Below are 19,566 nucleotides of genomic sequence, written 5' to 3'. Positions count from 1 at the left end.
GCCGCTGGGGTTTTCCTCATGCGCCCACGTGAGGCTCCGTGGAAAGGTCGCGGCCTGCGGGCAGGACCACCCCACCCCCTCCCCACTCCCCCCTAGTTCCCAGGCTTGGGGGCTGCAGGGCAGAGGGGAACCGAGGTCGTCCCGGCGCCTGGCCAGGGCGGGCCCACTCTGCAGACCCGGGGCGGGAAGACTGAGGCCGGGCACGGAAGGGCTGGGCCACGCTTCCAGCCCGGGGCAGGGGGAGTCACCACCGCGCCTGCAACTTTGGGAGAAGTAGGAGGTGGCTGGCCAGGGCTCGCAGTTTCGGTTTACAGGCAAAACGCAGCACTGCGCCAAGCCCCGCTGGCCCGGAGGCCGACTTCCTGGGGTATTTTTCTGCTTGTTGATTTTAGTTTGCGGAAATAAAAAAAAAAGTTTTTTTCTTTAGTGCAAAAGAGAGGCCTATCCTGGGATGGAGAAGGCTGTGGTGGGTGGGGGGGCACTCCCTGGGGAATCCTCCACAAGCGCTCTTCCTTGCAAGCCCTGAGCTCACCTCGCTGTGTGGTCCCAGGTGCCCCCTTGACCGCTCCGGACCTTGGGCTGCGGTGGCCGCCTAGGCGGTCAGGGGCTGCAGCCAGCACCCCCTCCCGCCGAAATGCCTCCATATGTGCCCAGAGCTTGGGGTTGGCTCCTGCACAGCCAGTAACAGTGGTGGCACGGCGGCCAGGTTTCGTAATAAACCGGTCTCTTAATTGCTACAGGGTAGGAGGAGAAGAAAAAAAAAAAAAAAAAGAGGCATAGATTTGTTGGAGTCGGTGGCGGCGCCTGCTGCGGAGAGAAGGGGTACTGTTTCTGCACGGGAGCCTGGAGCTGCTAACAGGGGCTTAAGTAACACTTCCTGGTGAGGTGGCGGGGGTTGTGGGGGGTGAAGCGTGTCCCCGGGGAGGGGGCAGGGGTCCTAGTGGTTCTCAGAAGCCGAAAACATACAAGCAACCAGAGGCTTTAGAAATTTATTACAAGGCCCTCATAGTAGAAATAAAAATATAGATATCTATGCTTCCCATCTCGCTCTCAGTGGTTCGAATAACAAGTGCAAGTAACAAAATAGATTGTCTCTATAATTCGCAAACTGGGAGTTCATGGGTACAGAGCAAGTTCAGCCCCAGCTCCCAAGTCCCAAAGTGTGGTCTTGTCGAGGGTGCAGACAAGGACCAACCAAGTTCAACTAAGTCTCTCGTCTGCAGACGCCAGCTCCAGTCTCAAGGAGGGTGGGGGTTGCAGTCAGTCTCACTCCACCCCCGAGTGGACAGTCTGGACCCTCCGTGATGGGGAAGGCGGCAGCGTGCCCCGCCACTCCGGTTTCTGCTCCATCCCAAGGCCTGAGCTTCGGGGGTCCTGTCTCCTGCTGGCCTGGGTCCCCCCTTCTCCATCGGATCGGCGGCCGCCAGCTCCTGGATCTCCGCCCTGGGGGCGGCCGCTCACTCCCCTTCTCCTCCTCCTCCTCCTCCTCTTCAGTCTCCAACGACTCTGCCCCCGATGGTCTCGTGGGTTGGGTTGTTTTGGGGGGGTTGTGCTGGGGGGGAGGGGGGTTCAAATATTTATTGTATTTTTTGTTTTTGGCAGCAACTCAACAGATTCTGCTGCTGGGAAGGGCCTCAGCGTTCCTGAAGGGAGATGTAGGGGACCCACTGGTTGTTGCCCCGGCTTTCTTCGCAGTAGCTGGCTACCTCCACCAAGCCGTGGCTCTTCCAGGCGTCCGTGTGAGGGTTCTGTAGGAGGAAAAAGAAGGGGGTTTAGTGGAGCCTCCCTCTCCCGGGGCCCCTGTGTGGGGAAAACAGTCAGGCTCAAAATAGCTCCCTGGGTGAGGAGGCCCCAGCCCGGCTGCCCACGGGACATGCCAAACGTGGCTGAGCGCTGAGCTGTGCAGGACCAGTCAGCCCGACTTTGTTGACAAACACCGGCCCAGGTGCCCGGGCGTGGCGGGGCAGGGCAGAGGCCCGACTCACCGTGACCAGGAGACAATGCAGGTCTCGGGCCTCGGTGGTGCCCTGGGTCTCGGCCGGCTCTCCCAGGAGCTGCGCCAGGCGCTGCATGCCCGACACCCGCACGATGTTGATGTCGTTGTCACAGCAGAAGGACTGGATGAGCGTGAAGTGGATTTGCAGGGCGATGTCATCCTCCTCCTCCTCGTCAATGGCCAAGAGGCAGAGGACCACGCTGTCTGGGTCCCTGAGGGGGCCAAAGGGTAGGGATGGGTCAGCCGGGGACAGGGGAGGGGCCACCGTGCAGGGGGAGTTTGCAAAAAAGGAGCGTGCAAGAGCAAAAGAGAAACTGCAAGGGTGCAGGGGATTGCCTCTGCAAGCTGGTGACGGTGGGGGGAGGGGAGGGCACACGGTTCAAAGTATGGGGTGGGGGGAGACAGGCCCACGGCGGGAGGAGCGTTTGCAGACGATACATCAGGATACGGCAGCCCCCGATCCACAAAACGGCAGAGAAGCTCTGCATCCACAGCGGGGGGCACTTGGGGAAGTCCCAGCTCCATGCAAGACAAGCGTGCGGAAAGCGTCCAGAGCGGAGGGGAGGTCCCGTCCCACCCGCGCCCAGCCAGGGAAGGGGGTCTGACTCACACATTCATCAACTTGGCCGACTCGTACACCCCCACTGTGAGGCGATCCTGGCGCTGAGCGGCCACCAAAAGCTCCTCCACCGCGGCGGTCACCGTCTGCATCCTGAGACCAGGAGAGAGGGATCAGTGACGGGCGGACCACCGGGTGCTACGTTCCGCTCCCGGCCCGGCCCAACCCGACCCATCCCGTCCCGGCCGACCTCAGGCGGCGGCAGCCCCGGCTACTTACTTCTGCGCCGCGTTGTCGCACGCCACGAGCTCTTCCAGCGTCATGTTGCAATTATAATCCACAGTGGATGCGGCTCCACGGCAGTCCCCAGGGAGAAATTGCAAAATCCGAGCCAGAGAGCCCAAAACCTTCCCACAGAGCTAGAGCGCTCGTCCAAGACCTTCGGGAAGCAGCGAAATCCTTCCAGAAAAGGCGGAAAAATATATTGCAAAGTCCTTGGCGAGGATAATCCAGGAAGTTGCAGAAACCAACAGTAGTCCGACGCTTCGGCGATCTGAGCCGGGAGCCGCCGGCACCGACTTTTATAGACTTGAACACTGGGGCGTGGCCTCAGTGGAGTCATTCGCCCCTCCTATTGGTGGAAAGACAAGGGCGAGTGCAGCCAGCTCTGCAGTTGGCCGACGGAGGGGAGGGGGAGGAGCGGCGTGCGGGGGCGCCCCACGTGGGGGCGAGAACCGGGAGGAGGGCGCGCGGGGGCCGGGTAGGTGACCGCGAATGCCAGAAAAGAAAAAAAAAGCAGAAGTTTTTTTCTCCTGATTTCCCGGCAGCCGAGCCGCGGTTCGGGGCGCGCGCGGGATTTCCAGCGCGCGAGGCGGCCCGGACTTTCGGGGGGGCCTGGAATCCCCTCCCGATCCGCGGAGAGTCCCGGACCGCGCCTTTCCCAAGTTCTGCTGGGGGTGGAGGGGCTGCACCGGGAAGGGGCCCCGTTTGCAGCGTGATCTCGCCCAGGTGGTGGTGAGGGCCGGAGTCTCTCCTGGCTGCGACGACCCCAGCCCCTGGGTGATTTCGCTTCTCCCGGCCTCTCTGTTCCCGTCTGAGTAATGGGTCTGCAGCGCCGGCCTCGCTGGTTTGCAGAGCATGGCATAAAATACGGCTGACAGTAAGAGCCCAATACACATCAGCTGTCACCTGGTGGTCGCGGTAGGCCTCCTCGAGGGCCCCGAAAGTGGGAGGTTGCAAAGCCCGGGGCGCTCTGGAGAAGAAAGCGGGCGCCCCCTCGCCGACCCGGCGAGTTTCAGGGTGGGGTGCGCGTGGGAGGTGCAGGTGGCGCGGCCCCGCCCCCCCCCCCCCCCCGGCTGCCTGGCGTTCCAGCCTTTGCCCGTGCGGAGGCCTCCAGGCCCGGGAGAAAGCCATTGTTGAGGGGAATGGTGCAGGCTCCGGCTGCACGCCGCCACCCAGGGCCCACGTGCAAGGATGACGGCCACTTTTATTTCTCACTCCGGGGTGGGCGCTGACCTGCATTGAGTGCGTGGTGCGGACCTGGTACCCCCAACCCCTCCGGATTCATGGATGATTTAATCCAAGACCTGGGAAGCAGGGGGGATGCTTATGTGCATTATGCAAAAGGGGAAACTGAGGCTTGGTGAGGCCATAGGCTAGTTCGTGTTGGAGCCACGCGTGTGCGCCAGGCACATCCGCCTGCAGGACTCCGCCGCCCCGGGAAGGCTGTTCAGGAGCGAGGCTGGCAGGCCCCGCATGACAACGTCTCCCACGGTCGACTGGGGGCTCCCGGGTGACTCACATCTGAGTCCCCTCCCCCGCCAGCCTGGGGTCTGGCCTCCGCCCGGCGGCTCACTTTCCCCAGTTGCCCGGCTCCCCGGCCCGCGGGTCCGGCTGACGCATCCCACCTCCTCCGCGCCGCCCACCGCTGGGGCACGAAATGTCCCGGGGCTGCGAGGCGCGGTGGCGCCATCTGGTGGCCGCGCCGAGTTTCTGCGCCCTCAGCGCCGGAAGAGAGGGACGGACGGGCGGGGCACTGGGCTGGAGGCGGGGGATAAGGGGACCGTGGCGGTTGCAACGTTTTATGTAACTTTATGCAATGTTTTACGCATGCAACATACATATTTATATTTTATAATTTCAATTTAAAAGTTAAATCGGCCGGGCGCGGTGGCTTACGCCTGTAATCCCAGCACTTTGGGAGTCCGAGGCGGGCGGATCAACTGAGGTCAGGAGTTCGAGACCAACCTGACCAACATGGCCAACATGAGCTGAAGATAAGGAAGATCAGGGAGGTGGGTGGGATAAGTGCAAAGTCAGATTCTGTCTTTATTTACAATTTTGATATGTTGTTCCTCATGGATACTTGGGCATTGATTTTGATTTTTAAAAAGTATTGCAGGCTGGGTAATCCCAGCACATTAGGAGGCTGAGGCGGGCAGATCGTGAGATCAGTTCGAGACCATCCTGACCAACATGGTGAAACCCTGTCTCTACTAAAAACACAAAAATTAGCTGGGCGTGGTGGCGCGCGCCTGTAATCCCAGCTACTCAGGAGGCTGAGGCAGGAGTATCACTTGAACCCAGGAGGTGGAGGTTGCAGTGAGCCGAGATCATGCCACTGCAAATGGCATGGTGACAGAGAGAGACTCCATCCTCCCCAAAACAAACAAACAAACAAACAAAAAGGCCGGGCACGGTAGCTCACTCCTGTAATCCCAGCACTTTGGGAGTCTGAGGCAGGAGGATCACCTGAGGCCGGGAATTCAAGACCAACCTGACCAACATGGAGAAACCCCATCTCCACTAAAAATACAAAATCAGTCGGGCGTGGTGGCACATGCCTGTAATCCCAGCTACTCTGGGGGCTGAGGCAGGAGAATTGCTTGAACTTGGGAGGCAGAGGTTGCAGTAAGCCGAGATTGCAGTGAGCCGAGATCGTGCCACTGCACTCCAGCCTGAGTGACAGAGTGAGACTCTGTCTTTAAAAAAAAAAAAAGAAAGAAAGAAAGAATGGGGTGTGTTGTGTGCACCCAGCTACTCCGGAGGCTGAGACAGGAGGATCACTTGAGCCCAGGGGTTCCTGGCTGCAGTGAGCCGGGATTGCACAATTGCATTCCAGCCTAGGCAACAGAGTGAGACCCCGTCTCAAATAAATAAATAAAATAAGGGCTGGGTACGGTGGCTCATGCCTGTAATCCCAGCACTTTGGGAGGCTGAGGCAGGTGGATCATCTGGGGTCAGGAGTTCAAAACCAACCTGGCCAACATGGTGAAACCCCGTCTCTACAAAAAATACAAAAATTACCTGGGCATGGTGGCACATGCCTATAATCCCAGCTACTCAGGAGGCTGAGGCAGGAGAATCGCTTGAACCCGGGAGGTGGAGGTTGCAGTGAGCCGAGATTGCACCACTGCATTCCAGCCTGGGAGACAGAGTGAGACACTGTGTCAAAAATAAAGCAAATAAAATAAATAAAATAAGGCGAGCAAAGCAGGGCCTCAGAGAATATGTGTCCAAGTCCTTCTTCCGTGTGTCCCCTGTGCCAGCCATAACAACCTCCTCTGCGAGAGGCCCAGCCTTTGTCAACTGTTTCCTCCGCCTGGGAAGCTGTCTTCCTCTGGTCTTCAGCAGGAAAACCCTACTCCTCTGTCAACACTGACTTGGCCTTGTTTTCTTCCAGACTGACTGCCTGGACCCCCATGGTCCTCCACCCTCCAGGCTTCTCTTTCTAGACCCCAAGCCCACCTGTGCCTCCTTTTTCCAGCCCTGGCTCCAGGCATCTTAGAATATCTGGAGTATCTTGGAATATCTTCAAGAGACTGAGCTCTGTGCCTTTGAGCTCAGAAAATGAGCTCCAGCCGGGCCAGGCGTGGTGGCTCATGCCTGTAATCCCAGCATGTTGGGAGGCCGAGGCGGGTGGATCACCCGAGGTCAGGAGTTCAAGACCAGCCTGGCCAACATGGTGAAACTCCATCTCTACTAAAAATATAAAAATTAGCCAGGCATGGTGGCGCATGCCTGTAGTCCCAGCTACTCAGGAGGCTGAGGCAGGAGAATCGCTTGAACTCGGGAGGTGGAGGTTGCAATGAGCCGAGATCGTGCCACTGCACTCCAGCCTGGACAACAAGAGTGAGACTCTTTCTCAAAAAAAAAAAAAAAAAAGAAAATGAGCTCCAGCCTCAGTTTCTTTCTCTGTAAGATGGGAACAGTCACACAAAGGCTTCATCACAGGCATTGAAGGAGGAAATTCCCAGAATCAGGTAAGCACTCAGGAAATGTGTGCTGTTATCTTTGGGCTGGGCGCCAGAGCTCACCTCTGTAATCCCAGCACTTTTGGAGGCCGAGGCAGGAGGATTGCTTGAGCCCAGGAGTTTGAGACCAGCCTGGGCAACATAGGGAGACCCCATCTCTACAAAAATTTTAAAAATTAGCCGACCGTGGTGGTGCGCACCTGTAGTCCCAGCTACGTGAGAGGCTGAGGTGGGAGGATCACTTGAGCCTGGGAGTTTGAGGCTGCAGTGAGCTATGATTGTGTCGCTGCACTCCAGCCTGGGCAACAGAGGGAGACCCTGTGTCTAAAAATAAAATAAAGTAAAAGATGAGATCAATAACAGTGTCGCCGAGGCCATCTTGGAGCCTGAGGTGAGAGGAATAATCAGTATGAGTAATCCTGTCATAATCTTTTTTTTTTTTTTTTTTTTAGACAGAATCTCGCTCTGTCACCCAGGCTGGAGTGCAGTGGTGCAATCTCAGCTCACTGCAACCTCCACCACCTGGGTTCAAGCGACTCTCCTGCCTCAGCTTCTCAAGTAGCTAGGACTACAGGCGCCCTCCACCACACCTACCTAATTTTTTGTATTTTTAGTAGAGACAGGGTTTTGCCATGTCGGCCAGGCTGGTCTCGAACTCCTGACCTCAAATGATCTGCCTGCCTCGGCCTCCCAAAGTGTTGGAATTACAGGTGTGAGTCACCGCATTTGGCTTTAAACAAAATAAATTTTTAAAAATTTATCCAGCCTAGAGGTTTTTGCATTCATTCAGAGTTAAAAAAAAAAATGTGGCCGGGTGCGGTGGCTCACGCCTGTAATCCCAGCACTTTGGGAGGCTGAGGTGGGCAGATCCCGAGGTCAGGAGATCGAGACCATCCTGGCTAACACAGTGAAACCCTGTCTCTACTAAAAATACAAAAAATTAGCCGGGCGTGGTGGCGGGCACCTGTAGTGCCAGCTACTCAGGAGGCTGAGGCAGGAGAATGGTGTGAACCCAGGAGGTGGAGCTTGCAGTGAACCGAGATCACACCACTGCACTCCAGCCTGGGCGACAGAGTGAGACTCCATCTCAAAAAAATAAGTAAATAAAAATAAAAAATAAAAAAACGTACTGCAGGCTGAGCATGGTGTGGGGGGGGGCTTTGAAGTGATTAGGGTTAGATGAGCTCATGAGAGTGGAGTCTTCTAATGAGATTAGTTTCTTTCTCTTTTTCTTTTTTGGGACAAGGTCTCCCTGTATTGCCCAGGCTGGAGTGCAGTGGTGTGATCATGACTTACTGCAGCCTCTGTCTCTAAGGGTAGCCTCACACCTGTAATCTCAGCACCTTGGGGGGCCAAGTGGGGAGGATCGCTTGAGCTCAGGAGTTCGAGACCAGCCTGGGCAACCTGGCAAGACTCCCATCTCTACAAATAATTTTTTTTTTGAGACGGAGTCTCGCTCTGTCACCCAGGCTGGAGGGCAGTGGTGTGATCTCGGCTACTGCAAGCTCCGCCTCCCGGGTTCACGCCATTCTCCTGCCTCAGCCTCCAGAGTAGCTGGGACTACAGGCGCCCACCACCTCGCCCGGCTAATTGTTTGTATTTTTAGTAGAGATGGGGTTTCACCGTGTTAGCCAGGATGGTCTCGATCTCCTGACCTCGTGATCCGCCCACCTCGGCCTCCCAAAATGCTGGGATTACAGGTGTTAGCCACCGTGCCTGGCCTTTTTTTTTTTTTTTTTTTTTTTTTTTTTTTTTTTTTTTGAGACGAAGTCTCTCTCTGTCTCCCAGGCTGGAGTGCAGCGGCACAATCTCAGCTCACTGCAACCTCTGCCTCCCGGGTTCAAGTGATTCTTCTGCCTCAGCCTCCCAAGTAGCTGGGATTACACTGCGCCCGGCTAATTTTTAGTAGAGATGTGGTTTCACATCTTGGCCAGGCTGGTCTCGTACTCCTGACCTCATGATCCACCTGCCTCGAGTTCCCAAAGTGCTGGGATTACAGGTGTGAGCTACCACACGCAGCCACAAATAATTTTTTAAAAATTAGCCAGGTCTGATGGGCACACCTGTAGTCCCAGCTACTCGGGAGGCTAAAGCAGGAGGATCACTTGAGCCCAGGAGTTTGAGGCTGCAGTGAGCTATGATCGCACCACTGCACTCCAGCCTGGGCGACAAAACAAGGCCCTGTCTCAAAAAGAAAAAAAAAGTGGGGGCGGGCTGGGTGCAGTGGCTCATGCCTGTGATCCCAGCACTTTGGGAGGCCAAGGAGGGCAGATCACTTGAGGTCAGGAGTTCAAGACTAGCCCGGACAACATGGCGAAACCCCGTCTCTACTAAAAATACAAAAAGTTGGCCAGGCGTGGTGGCGGATGCCTGTAATCCCAGCTACTCAGGAGGCCGAGTCAGGAGACTCACTTGAGCCTGGGAGGTAGAGATTGCAGTGAGCCGAGATCATGCCGCTGCACCCCACCTGGATAACAGAGCAGGACTCTGTCTCAAAAAAAAAAAAAAAAACGGTAAAAAGTCAGGTTCAAGGGGCTCTGGGGGCAGAGGTCCCAGGCAGCAGGCACAGTATTTGAAAAGGCCCTGACGCAGGAGCTCACCTGTTGCATTTGAGGAATCCCAAGGAGGCCCTGGGGGTGGAACAGAGTGAGCAAGAGGGAGAGCCGGGAAGATGAGCTCACAGAGACGGGCTTTGGGGGCTGCGGGGAGGGGTCTGCGTGTCACTCCGGATGTAGCCAGGAAGTGATTGGCAGCGGCTGGGCTCTGACATCATGTTTTTCTGCAAAGATGAACAAGACGAGCAAGACATGACTCCTGTCCCCAGGGAGAGGTTTCGGGATGGAGCTGAGTCATCATTTGAACTTGCAGACATTTGTAAGACAGGCCTGGGGTGGGAGGAGGTGGGATCACCACGCCAGGTGGCAGCGGAGGCTACGGCGAAGGCTGAGGCACATTTGGGAAATTCTGAGGACGGTGGCAGGGGAGGGGCAGGGAAACTGTGCGCAGCAAGAGGCTGGCAGGTCTGGGACTGTGCCTCGCAGAGAGAGGGAGAAGGAGAGGCTCTGTCTGAGGTCACGTTTGACTGGTTCAAATCCCACCTGCAGCCGTCATCAGCTGTGTGTCCTTGGGTTGGTGGCTTAGCCTCCCTGAAACTCCCTCTTTTCATGGGAAAAGTCGGGTTGTGGAAATGTTTACCCAAAACAAGGACCTAGAATGGGCTTGGCATAGAAAGTGCTCCGTACACCTCCCCTACCGTAGTGACCTCGAAAGCCTCTTGAATGCCGGGCGTGGTGACTCACACCTATAATCCCAACACTTTGGGAGGCCAAGGCGAATGGATCACTTGAGGTCAGGAGTTCGAGACCAGCCTGGCCCACATGGTGAAACCCCCTCTCTCCTAAAAATGCAAAAATTAGCTGGGTGTGGCGGAAGGCGCCTGTAATCCCAGCTACTCCGGGAGGCTGAGGCACGGGAATCGCTTGAACCCAGGAGACGGAGATTGCAGTGAGCTGAGATTGCACCACTGCACTCCAGCCTGGGAGACAGAGTGAGACTCTGACTCTGTCTCAAAAAAAAACAAAAACAAAACAAAACAAAAAAAACCAGAACGGTATATCCATCAGGCAGGACATTCCTGGGGCCTAAGAGTCACCTCCCAGTGGCTGAAACAAAAGCCAGATCTCTCTCTGGTCGAGGCAAAATTTCTTGCTACACAATGGACAGGAATCATTCGCCTTGCACTGAGTATTTTACAACTTACACACTTGCTTACAGACATCGGAACAGCTGGAACCCCCGGCAGCAGGCATTGCGGACAATGCTAGCATGGTGGGCGGCTTCGGGCCTGGCTCCAGTGATCCCCCAGGGTGGTTAATTTTTTTTTTTTTTTTCTTAGAGATGGGCTTCGCTCTATTGCCCAGGCTTGAATGCAGTGACGTCGCAGCTCGCTGCAGCCTTGAACTCCTGACTTAAGGAATCTTCCCATCTCAGCCTCCCAAATAGCTGGGATTGCAGGCACGGGCCACCACACCCCGCTATGCAGGGGTTCTTCCTGCCCACTGCATAAAGAAAGACCATGTGACTGGGTGCAGGGGCTCACGCCTGTAATCCCAGCACTTTGGGAGGCCAAAGTGGGAGGATTCCTTGAGTCCAGGAGTTTGAGACCAGCCTGGGCAACATAGGGAGACCCCCAGTCTAACAAAGTATTTTACTTAAAAAAAAAAAAATAGAGGCTGGACGCGGTGGTTCACACCTGTAATCCCAGCACTTTGGGAGGCCGAGGTGGGCAGATCACCTGAGGTCGGGAGTTCGAGACCAGCCTGGCCAACATGGAGAAACCCCGTCTCTACTAAAAATACAAAATTAGCCGAGCATGGTGGTGGCGGGCGCCTGTAATCCCAGCTACTCGGGAGGCTGAGGCAGGAGAATCGCTTGAACCCGGGAGGCGGAGATTGCAGTGAGCTGAGATTGAGCCACTGCACTCCAGCCTGGGCGACAGGGCGAGACTCTGTCTCAAAAAAAAAAGGAAAGAAAAGAAAGGAAACAACGAAAGAGAAAGAGACCACAGCATTGTAGTAGAGAAAGAGTTTAATAGACATGAGGCTGGCCACGCCACATGGGAGATGGAATTCATAAATCAACTTGTTCAAACCTCATAGGTTAGAGGTTTTTCTTTATTGCGACGAGTCTCGCTCTGTCACCAAGGCTGGGGTGCAGTGGCGCCACCTCAGCTCACTGCAACCTCTGCCTCCTGGGTTCAAGCAATTCGCAACCTCCGCCTCCTGGGTTCAGGAGGTTCTCCCGCCTCAGCCTTCTGAATACCTGGGATTACAGGTGCACGCCACCACATCCAGCTAATTTTTTTTTTTTTTTTGGTAGAGATGGAGTTTCACCATGTTGGCCAGGCTGGTCTCGAACTCCTAACCTCAGGTGATCTGTTCACCTCAGCCTCCCAAAGTGCTGCGATTCCAGGCGTGAGCTTCCGCGCCCAGCCTAAGTTAGGGGTTTTTCAAGGGCAGTTTTGTGGGAAGGGGTGAGAGTGGGCCAGGTAAACAGGTGCTTGCTGCTGGTTGGTTGGGGGCAGAGATGGACTCACAGCAGGTTGCAGGGGTCCTCCTGCCGGCCAGATCGCTTCTGGGTGGAACCTCAGGAGCAGGGTTGTCAGTCCAGGTGGAGCCACGGGTGTCAGACATGCAAAACACGTGGAAAGTCATCTCAAAAGGCCAAACTACAATAATGGTGTTATTTGCAGGAGTAATTGGGGGAACCACATCTCTTTTTTTTGTTTTTTTTTTTTTTTTGTTTTTTTTCATGCTGAGTTTCGCTTTGTCGCCCAGGCTGGAGTGCAGTGGTGAGATCTCGGCTCACTGCAACCTCTGCCTCCCAGGTTCAAGCGATTCTCCTTCCTCAGCCTCCCAAGTATTTGGGACTACAGGCATGGGCTACCAAGCCTGGTTAATTTTTGTATTTTTAGTACAGATGGGATTGCACCATGTTGGCCAGGCTGGTCTTGAACTCCTGGCCTCAAGTGATCCACCCACCTTGACCTCCCAAAGTGCTGGGATTACAGGCGTGAGCCACCGCGCCTGGCCTGGAAGCTGCATATCTTATAACCTCCAGAATAACGTTTGCACCTTAACGGATGTCAGGCTCCCCTCCTCCCCTCAACCTGAAGGCCTCAGGTTAGCTTGACAAAAGCTGTTGGGTTTTGTGCAAGGTCTACTATCACTTAAACTGTAGCCTAAATGTCTTCCCAAGTTAGCTGGGCCCAATAGCCCAGGAATAATTAAGGCAAGATGGGGGTTGGTTAGTTTAGCCTACTGTTATAATTTTCTCGGCCGGACGTGGTGGCTCACGCCTGTAATTCCAGCACTTTGGGAGGCCAAGGCGGGCGGATCACGAGGTCATGAGATCGAGACCATCTTGGCCAACATGGTGAAACCCCATCTCTACTAAAAATACAAAACTTAGCTGGGCATGGTGGCGCGTGCCTGTAGTCCCAGCTATTTGGGAGGCTGAGGCAGCAGAATCGCTTGAACCCGGGAGGCGGAGGTTGCAGTGAGCCGAGATTGTGTCACTGCACTCCAGCCTGGGCGACAGAGCGAGACTCCGCCTCAAAAAAAAAATTTTTTTTTTCTCACTGATAGAACTTTTGCAAAGGCGCTTTCAGCTAATTTTATTTTTTGTAGATATGGGGCCCTGCTCTGTTGCCCAGGCTGGTCTTGAACTCCTGGCCTCAAGCGATCCTTCCTCCTTGGCCTCCCAAAGGGCTGGGATCACAGGATGAGCAGCTACTGCACCCGGCTCTATGATGCTTAATTTTTTTTTTTTTTTTTTTTTTGGTGACAGAATCTCAGTCTCAGTCTGTCACCTGGGATGGAGTGCAGTGGTGCAATCTTGGCTCACTGCAACCTCCACCTCATGGGTTGAAGTGATTCTTATGCCTCAACCTCCCCAGTAGCTGGGACTACAGGCACCTACCACCACGCCTGGCTAATTTATGTATTTTTAGTAGAGACGGGGTTTTGCCATGTTGGCCAGGCTGGTCTTGAACTCCTGACCTCAAGTGATCCACCAGCCTCAGCCTCCCAAAGTGCTGGGATTACAGGCATGAGCCACCGCGCCCGGCCCGGTGGTTAATTTTATATGCCATCATGGCTGGGCTGTGGGTGCCTGCATATTTGGTCAAACATTACTCTGTGCATGTCGGTGAGGGGGTTATTAGATGAGATGAGCCTTTGACCCTTTGCATCAGTAGACTCACTGAGTCACTCAAACCCACTACCCTCCCTAGCACGGGTGGGCCTTGCAGAATTCACTGAAGGCCCGGATGGAATACAGAGGCTGCCATTCCCCTGGGGAGCAGAGAATTCCTCCCACCTGAAGGCCTTCAGACTGGAACATCAGCTTTTTCCTGTCTTCAGACTCGAACAGAGAGATCAGCTCTCAGCCGGGCATGGTGGCTCACGCCTGTAATCCCAGCATTTTGGGAGGCAGGAGACTTGAGGTCAGGAGTTTGAGACCGGCCTTTCCAACATGGTGAAACCCTGTCTCTACTAAAAATACAAAAATTAGCCGGGCGTGATGGCGCATGCCTGTAATCCCAGCTACTCGGGAGGCTAAGGGGGGAGGATCATTTGAGCCCAGGAGGCAGAGGTTGCAGTGAGCCGAGATCATGCCACTGCTCTCCAGCCAGGGCAACAGAGCGAAGCTCCATCTCAAAAAAAATAAAAATAAAAAGGAACATCGGCTCTCTTGGGTCTCCAGCTTGCAGACTTCAGATGTTGTGACTTGTCAGCCCCCGTGCATCAATACCTTATAATAAATCTCTTGGCCGAGTGTGGTGGCTCACGCCTGTAATCCCAGCACTTTGGGAGGCCAAGGCAGGCGGATCACCTGAAGTCGGGAGTTCAAGACCAGCCTAATCAACATGGAGAAACCCCATCTCTACTAGAAATACAAAATTAGCCAGGTGTGGTGGCGCATGCCTGTAATCCCAGCTACTGGGGAGGCTGAGGCAGGAGAATCACTTGAACCTGGGAGGCAGAGGAGATTGTGGTGAGCCGAGATTGCGTCATTGCACTCCAGCCTGGGCAACAAGAGCAAAACTCTGTCTCAAACAAACAAACAAAAATCTCTTATTCTCTCTCCCCTCCTGCTGGTTCTGTTTCTCTGGAGAACCCTGACTAATTCACCCCCAGCTCCTCCTGATGAACGGAGGCAGGCCCTGGACAGCAGTGGGCCAGGATTTGAGGCTCTTGGTCTAACAGTCCGCAAGGAACAGAATCCTTCTGACCACGTGTGAATGAGTCTAGAAGTGGACTCTGCCCCAGAGACACCTTGGTTGCCACCTCTCAGAGCCCTGAGACAGAGGATGCCAAAGTTAAGCCACATCTGGATTCCTGACCCACAGAAACTGTGAGATAAGAAAAGTGAATATAAGCTGGGCACGGTGGCTCATGCCAGTAATTCCAGCACTCTGGGAGGCCAAGGCAGGCAGATGACTTGAGCCAAGGAGTTTGAGACCAGCCTGGGCAACATAGCGAGACCCTGTCTCGCCCTTTTCTAAGAGGCCCACCTCTACCCCTACTCCACACATGCCCCAGCATTTACCCCACTTTCTTTCTTCCTCATGCTCACCATCCTCTAGCATGCCATACAATTCACTTATTTATTTATTTATTTATTTTTGAGACAGAGTCTCACTCCATCACCCAGGCTGGAGTGCAGTGGCATAATCTCGGCTCGCTGCAACCTCCGCCTCCCGAGTTCAAGCAATTCTCGTGCCTCAGCCTCCTGAGTAGCTGGAATTACAAGCGTGCTCCCTCATGCCCGGCTAATTTTTGTATTTTTAATAGAGACAGGGTTTCACTGTGTTGGCTGGGCTGGTCTCATACTCTTGGCTTCAGGTGATCTGCCCACCTCGGCCTCCCAAAGTGTTGGGATTACAAGTGTGAGCCACCAAGCCCAGCCCTATTTATTTATTTTTGAGACAGGGTCTTACTCTTGTCACCCAGGCTGGAGGGCAGCGACTCAATCTCTGCTCACTGCAGCCTCTACCTTCTGGGCTCAAGTGATCCTCCCACCTGAGCCTCCCAAGTAGCTGGGACTGCAGGCATGAGTCACCACGCCTGGCTAATTTTTGTACATTTTGTAGAGATGGGCTTTCACTATGTCGCCCAGGCTGGTCTCGAACTCCTCGCCTCAAGCAATCCTTCTGCCTCGGCCTCTCTAAATGCTGGGATAGCAGGTGTGAGCCACTGCGCCCTACCTAATTCACTTATTTATAATGTGTACTCACTTCCCCTCTGTCCCCCCAGTGCCTGCCACAAAGTAGAAGCCACGCAAATATGTGTTGATTTCACTGCTCCATTCACTCATTTAACAGGCAGCTGCCAGCCACGGCCCCAGAGCTCTGCTTGCCTCCCGGATTTCTGTTGGGGTCACAAGGTTCCAACTCCAGGGTCCTGAATTCTGATCTTAGATACCAGGTTTGGCCTTCAAGTTCTGGAATCTATGTTCCAGAATCCGGCTTCCCAAGACCCACAGCCCAGAATCCAGGCTCCAGAATTCAGGCTCCCGGAGATCCAGGCTTCAGAATCCGAGCTCCCTCAGACCCAAGCTCCGAATCCGGGCTCCCTGAGATCCAGGCTCCGGAATCTGAGCTCCCTCAGATCCAGGCTCCGGAATCCGGGCTCCCCGAGATCCAGGCTCCGGAATCCGAGCTCCCTCAGATCCAGGCTCCGGAATCCGGGCTCCTCCAGATCCAGGTTCCGGAATCCGGGCTCCAGGCTCGCATTCCGGGCTGGGAGCCAGCCACAGCCGTTAGGCTGAGATTTTTAAAATCTGGCGCCAAAATCCACTCCCCGGGTGGGAGTGGCGGTGCCGGGTGGAGGTCAGTGGAATGGACGGGTCGGGACTGGGGCCCTCACGGGCTGCATAGTCCCAGGGTCCGGGATTTCTCTCCCGCGGCCCCGTACCCTCTCCCCAAAAGCAGACAGCAGTTGGTCACTAACTTTCTTTTCTTTTTTTTCTTTCTTTTTTTTTTTTTTTTTTCAGACGAAGGTTCGCTTTTGTAGCCCGGGCTGGAGTGCAATGGCGCGATCTTGGCTCACTGCAACCTCCGCCTCCTGGGTTCAAGCGATTCTCCTGCCTCAGCCTTCCGAGGAGCTGGGGTCACAGGCGCCTGCCACCACGCCCGGCTAATTTTTTTTTTTTTTTTTTTTTTAAGTGGAGACGGGGTTTCGCCATGGTGGTCAGTCTGGTCTCGAACTCCTGACCTCAGGTGATCCGCCCGCCTCGGACTCCCAAAGTTGGGATTACAGGCGTGAGCCACCGCGCCCAGCCAATTGGTCACTAATTTCTAGCTCCCGGGGGAAAGAGGGTCCCGCGTTCGGGTCCCGCGTTCGAATCCCGCCTCCGCTACGGCCCTGGTGCGGATTCCCCGACCGGTCCCTAACCTTCCTGTGCCTCAGTTTCCCATAATGGAAATGGGCCCGGAGCCCCCTGGCGCGTGTCGTGCCTTGGGAGGCCCCTCGGAATGGACGGGGCAGCTTTGCGGGATGCCCCAGACCTCGGGCTCCGGGCGCAGCTGCCAGCAGCAGCCTGGGCGTGGGTGCCCCCGGGGGGACCACGGTCTCAGCTGTCACCGCCCCTCCCGTTCAGCGCCAAAATTTGAAAATTGCCCAGCGCCTCCCAAACTGCGCGCTGGGAGGGGGAAAGCCCCGGGCCCCACCCACGGGAAGCGCGGGGCTTTCTGGGACTTGGAGTCCAGTCCCTGGGGGTCCCGCGGGGATGGCTCTGGGCACCCGAAGCCCCTCCCCAGCGCCGAGACAGGAGGGCGGGGGTAGATTCGAGACCCCGGTTTGCAGAGCGCAAGACTGAGGCCCAGGCCCGCGCAGGCAGGCAGGAAACGGCGCTCCTGGCGGATGGAACAGCACAGGCAAAGGCTGGGTATGGGGGTATGTGGGGATGGAAGTGCTCAGAGGGGCAGCGCGATGGGGTTGGGGGCGGGACCCCGCAGGGCCTCCAGTGAGGGGCGAGTTGGGGGATTTGGTCAGCCAGTGGCCAAGGCCGGTGGTCAGTGAGTAGTTGATGCGGGTGGGGGGACGGTTTCAGATCAGTCTGAGGGTGGAGAATAGGAAAAGTGACCCGGCCGGGAGTGGTGGCTCATACCAGTAATCCCAGCACTTTGGAAGGCCGAGGCTGGCAGATCACCTGAGATCAGGAGTTCGAGACCAGCCTGATCCAACATGGTGAAACCCCGTCTCTACTAGAAATACAAAAATTAGCCGGGCGTTGTGGCACATGCCTGTAGTCCCAGCTACTCAGGAGGCTCAGGCAGGAGAATCACAAGAACCCAGGAGGCGGAGGTTGCAGTGAGCTGAGATCGTGCACTTCAGCCTGGGCCACAGAGCAAGACTGTCTCAAAAAAAAAAAAAAGTGACCCCATTTCCCACCCAAACCTCAATCATCCTTCTTCCCTCTGGCCCCGCCTCCTGTAGTATTATTTATTTCCCACTGTGCTTTACCATCTGTCTTTATATTTTATATTCCTCCCTTTATGAGGAAGGAAAACAGTATCAGTTCTCTAAATACGCAGTCACAGCTTAGCTCCCTCTTGCCTGGCTGGTTTATTTGTTGTTTGTTTTGAGAAAGAGTCTTGCAGCTGGGCATGGTGTCTCACGCCTGTAATCCCAGCACTTTGCAGGGCCGAGGTGGGCGGATCATTTGAGGTCAGGAGTTCAAGACCAGCCTGGCCAACATGGTGAAACCCCATCTCTAGCAAAAATTAGCTGGGCAGTAGTGGCGCACGCCTGTAATCCCAGCTACTCGGGAGGCTGAGGCAGGAGAATCACTTGACCCTGGGAGGTGGAGGTTGTAGTAAGCCGAGATCAAGCCACTGCACTCCAATCTGGGTGACAGGGTGAGACCCTGTCCCCCCTGCAAAAAAAAAAAAAAGAGAGAGAGAGAGAGAGAGAGTCTTGCACTGTCATCCAGGCTGGAGTGAAATGGTGCAATCATAGCTCACTGCAGCCTCCACCTCCTGGGCTCAAGCGATCTCCTTGACTCGGCCTCCCAAGTAGCTGGGGATACAGATGCACGCCACCACGACCAACTAATTAAAAAAATTTTTTGTAGGGGCCGGGTGCAGTGGCTCACGCCTGTAATCCCAGCACTTTGCGAAACCGAGGTGAGCAGATCACTTGAGGTCCAGAGTTCAAGACCAGCCTGGCCAACATGATGAAACTCTACAAAAATACAAAAATTAGCCAGGCATGGTGGCGCATGCCTGTCATCCCAGCTACTCAGGAGGCTGAGGCAGGAGAATCTCTTGAACCTAGGAGGTGGAGGTTGCAGTGAGCCAAGATTGTGCCACTGCACTCCAGCCTGGGGGACAGAAAGACTCTGTCTCCAAAAAAAAAAAAAAAAAATTGTAGAGTATTGTAGAGTTGGGTCTTGCTATGTTGCCCAGGCTGGTCTCAAACTCCTGGGCTCAAGCCATTTTCTTGTCTCAGCCTCCCAAAGTGGCTGTGATTGCAGGTGTGAGCCACCATGCCAGGCTTCCTGCCTGGGTTCTAAGGCTGGGGGGTCTATCTGGTAAGAGGGGAATAATAGCGAGTGAATGTTGGCTGTTGGAGGCAGGTGGGCTCTTTCCCCTGGTGTCCTCAGTAGGCTGGAAAGGGCATTAGATTCTCAGTGTGTGATTTATTGGGGTCTCTGGCAGAGGCTGAGCCAAACCCCCAAGGTGAGATGTGTAAAAAGGAGGAGTTCCCCAGGCAGAAGGAAGACCGGGCCAGTTCTAGGTCAGGAGGAAGTTATTCTCCAACTGGGGCAATTTTGCCCCTCTGGTGACATGTGGCAATGTCTGGAGACATACTTGGTTTTCATAACTAGGGGGCCGGGGCCGGACGCGGTGGCTGACGCCTGTAATCCCAGCAACGTGGGAGGCCAAGGCGGGCAGATCATTTGAGGTCAGGAGTTCAAGACCAGCCTGGCCAACATGGCAAAACCCTGTCTCTACTAAAAATACAGAAACTTAGCCGGGCATGGTGGCATGTGCCTGTAATCCCAGCTACTCAGGAGAGTGAGACAGGAGAGTCACTGGAACCCGGGAGGCGGAGGTTGCAATGAGCCGAGATCACGCCACTGCACTGCAGCCTGGGCCACAGAGCGAGACCCCGCCTCAAATAAAAATAAAAATAAAATAAAAAATAAGTATGAGGCTGGGATGCTCGTGGCATGGAGTGGGTGGAGAC

General features: G+C 55.2%; 1 protein-coding gene across 1 annotated transcript; it reads right to left on the bottom strand.

The window, feature by feature from the left end:
- Positions 1-975: 975 nt before the first annotated feature.
- Positions 976-5,534, bottom strand: GADD45B (growth arrest and DNA damage inducible beta). The gene is made up of 4 exons (XM_001151983.6): positions 2,835-5,534; positions 2,607-2,708; positions 1,986-2,208; positions 976-1,748 (listed from the first exon to the last, which is right to left on the bottom strand). Exons 1-4 carry the CDS (start codon positions 2,876-2,878, stop codon positions 1,635-1,637), a joined length of 483 nt encoding a protein of 160 aa, XP_001151983.1. The 5' UTR covers positions 2,879-5,534; the 3' UTR covers positions 976-1,634.
- Between the last annotated feature and the right edge of the window lie 14,032 nt (positions 5,535-19,566).

The sequence above is a fragment of the Pan troglodytes genome, chromosome 20 (genome assembly GCF_028858775.2).
Source record: "Pan troglodytes isolate AG18354 chromosome 20, NHGRI_mPanTro3-v2.0_pri, whole genome shotgun sequence".
Lineage (NCBI taxonomy): Eukaryota > Metazoa > Chordata > Mammalia > Primates > Hominidae > Pan > Pan troglodytes.
Note: the sequence above shows the minus strand (reverse complement) of the source record. Positions and strands in the feature narration are given on the sequence as shown.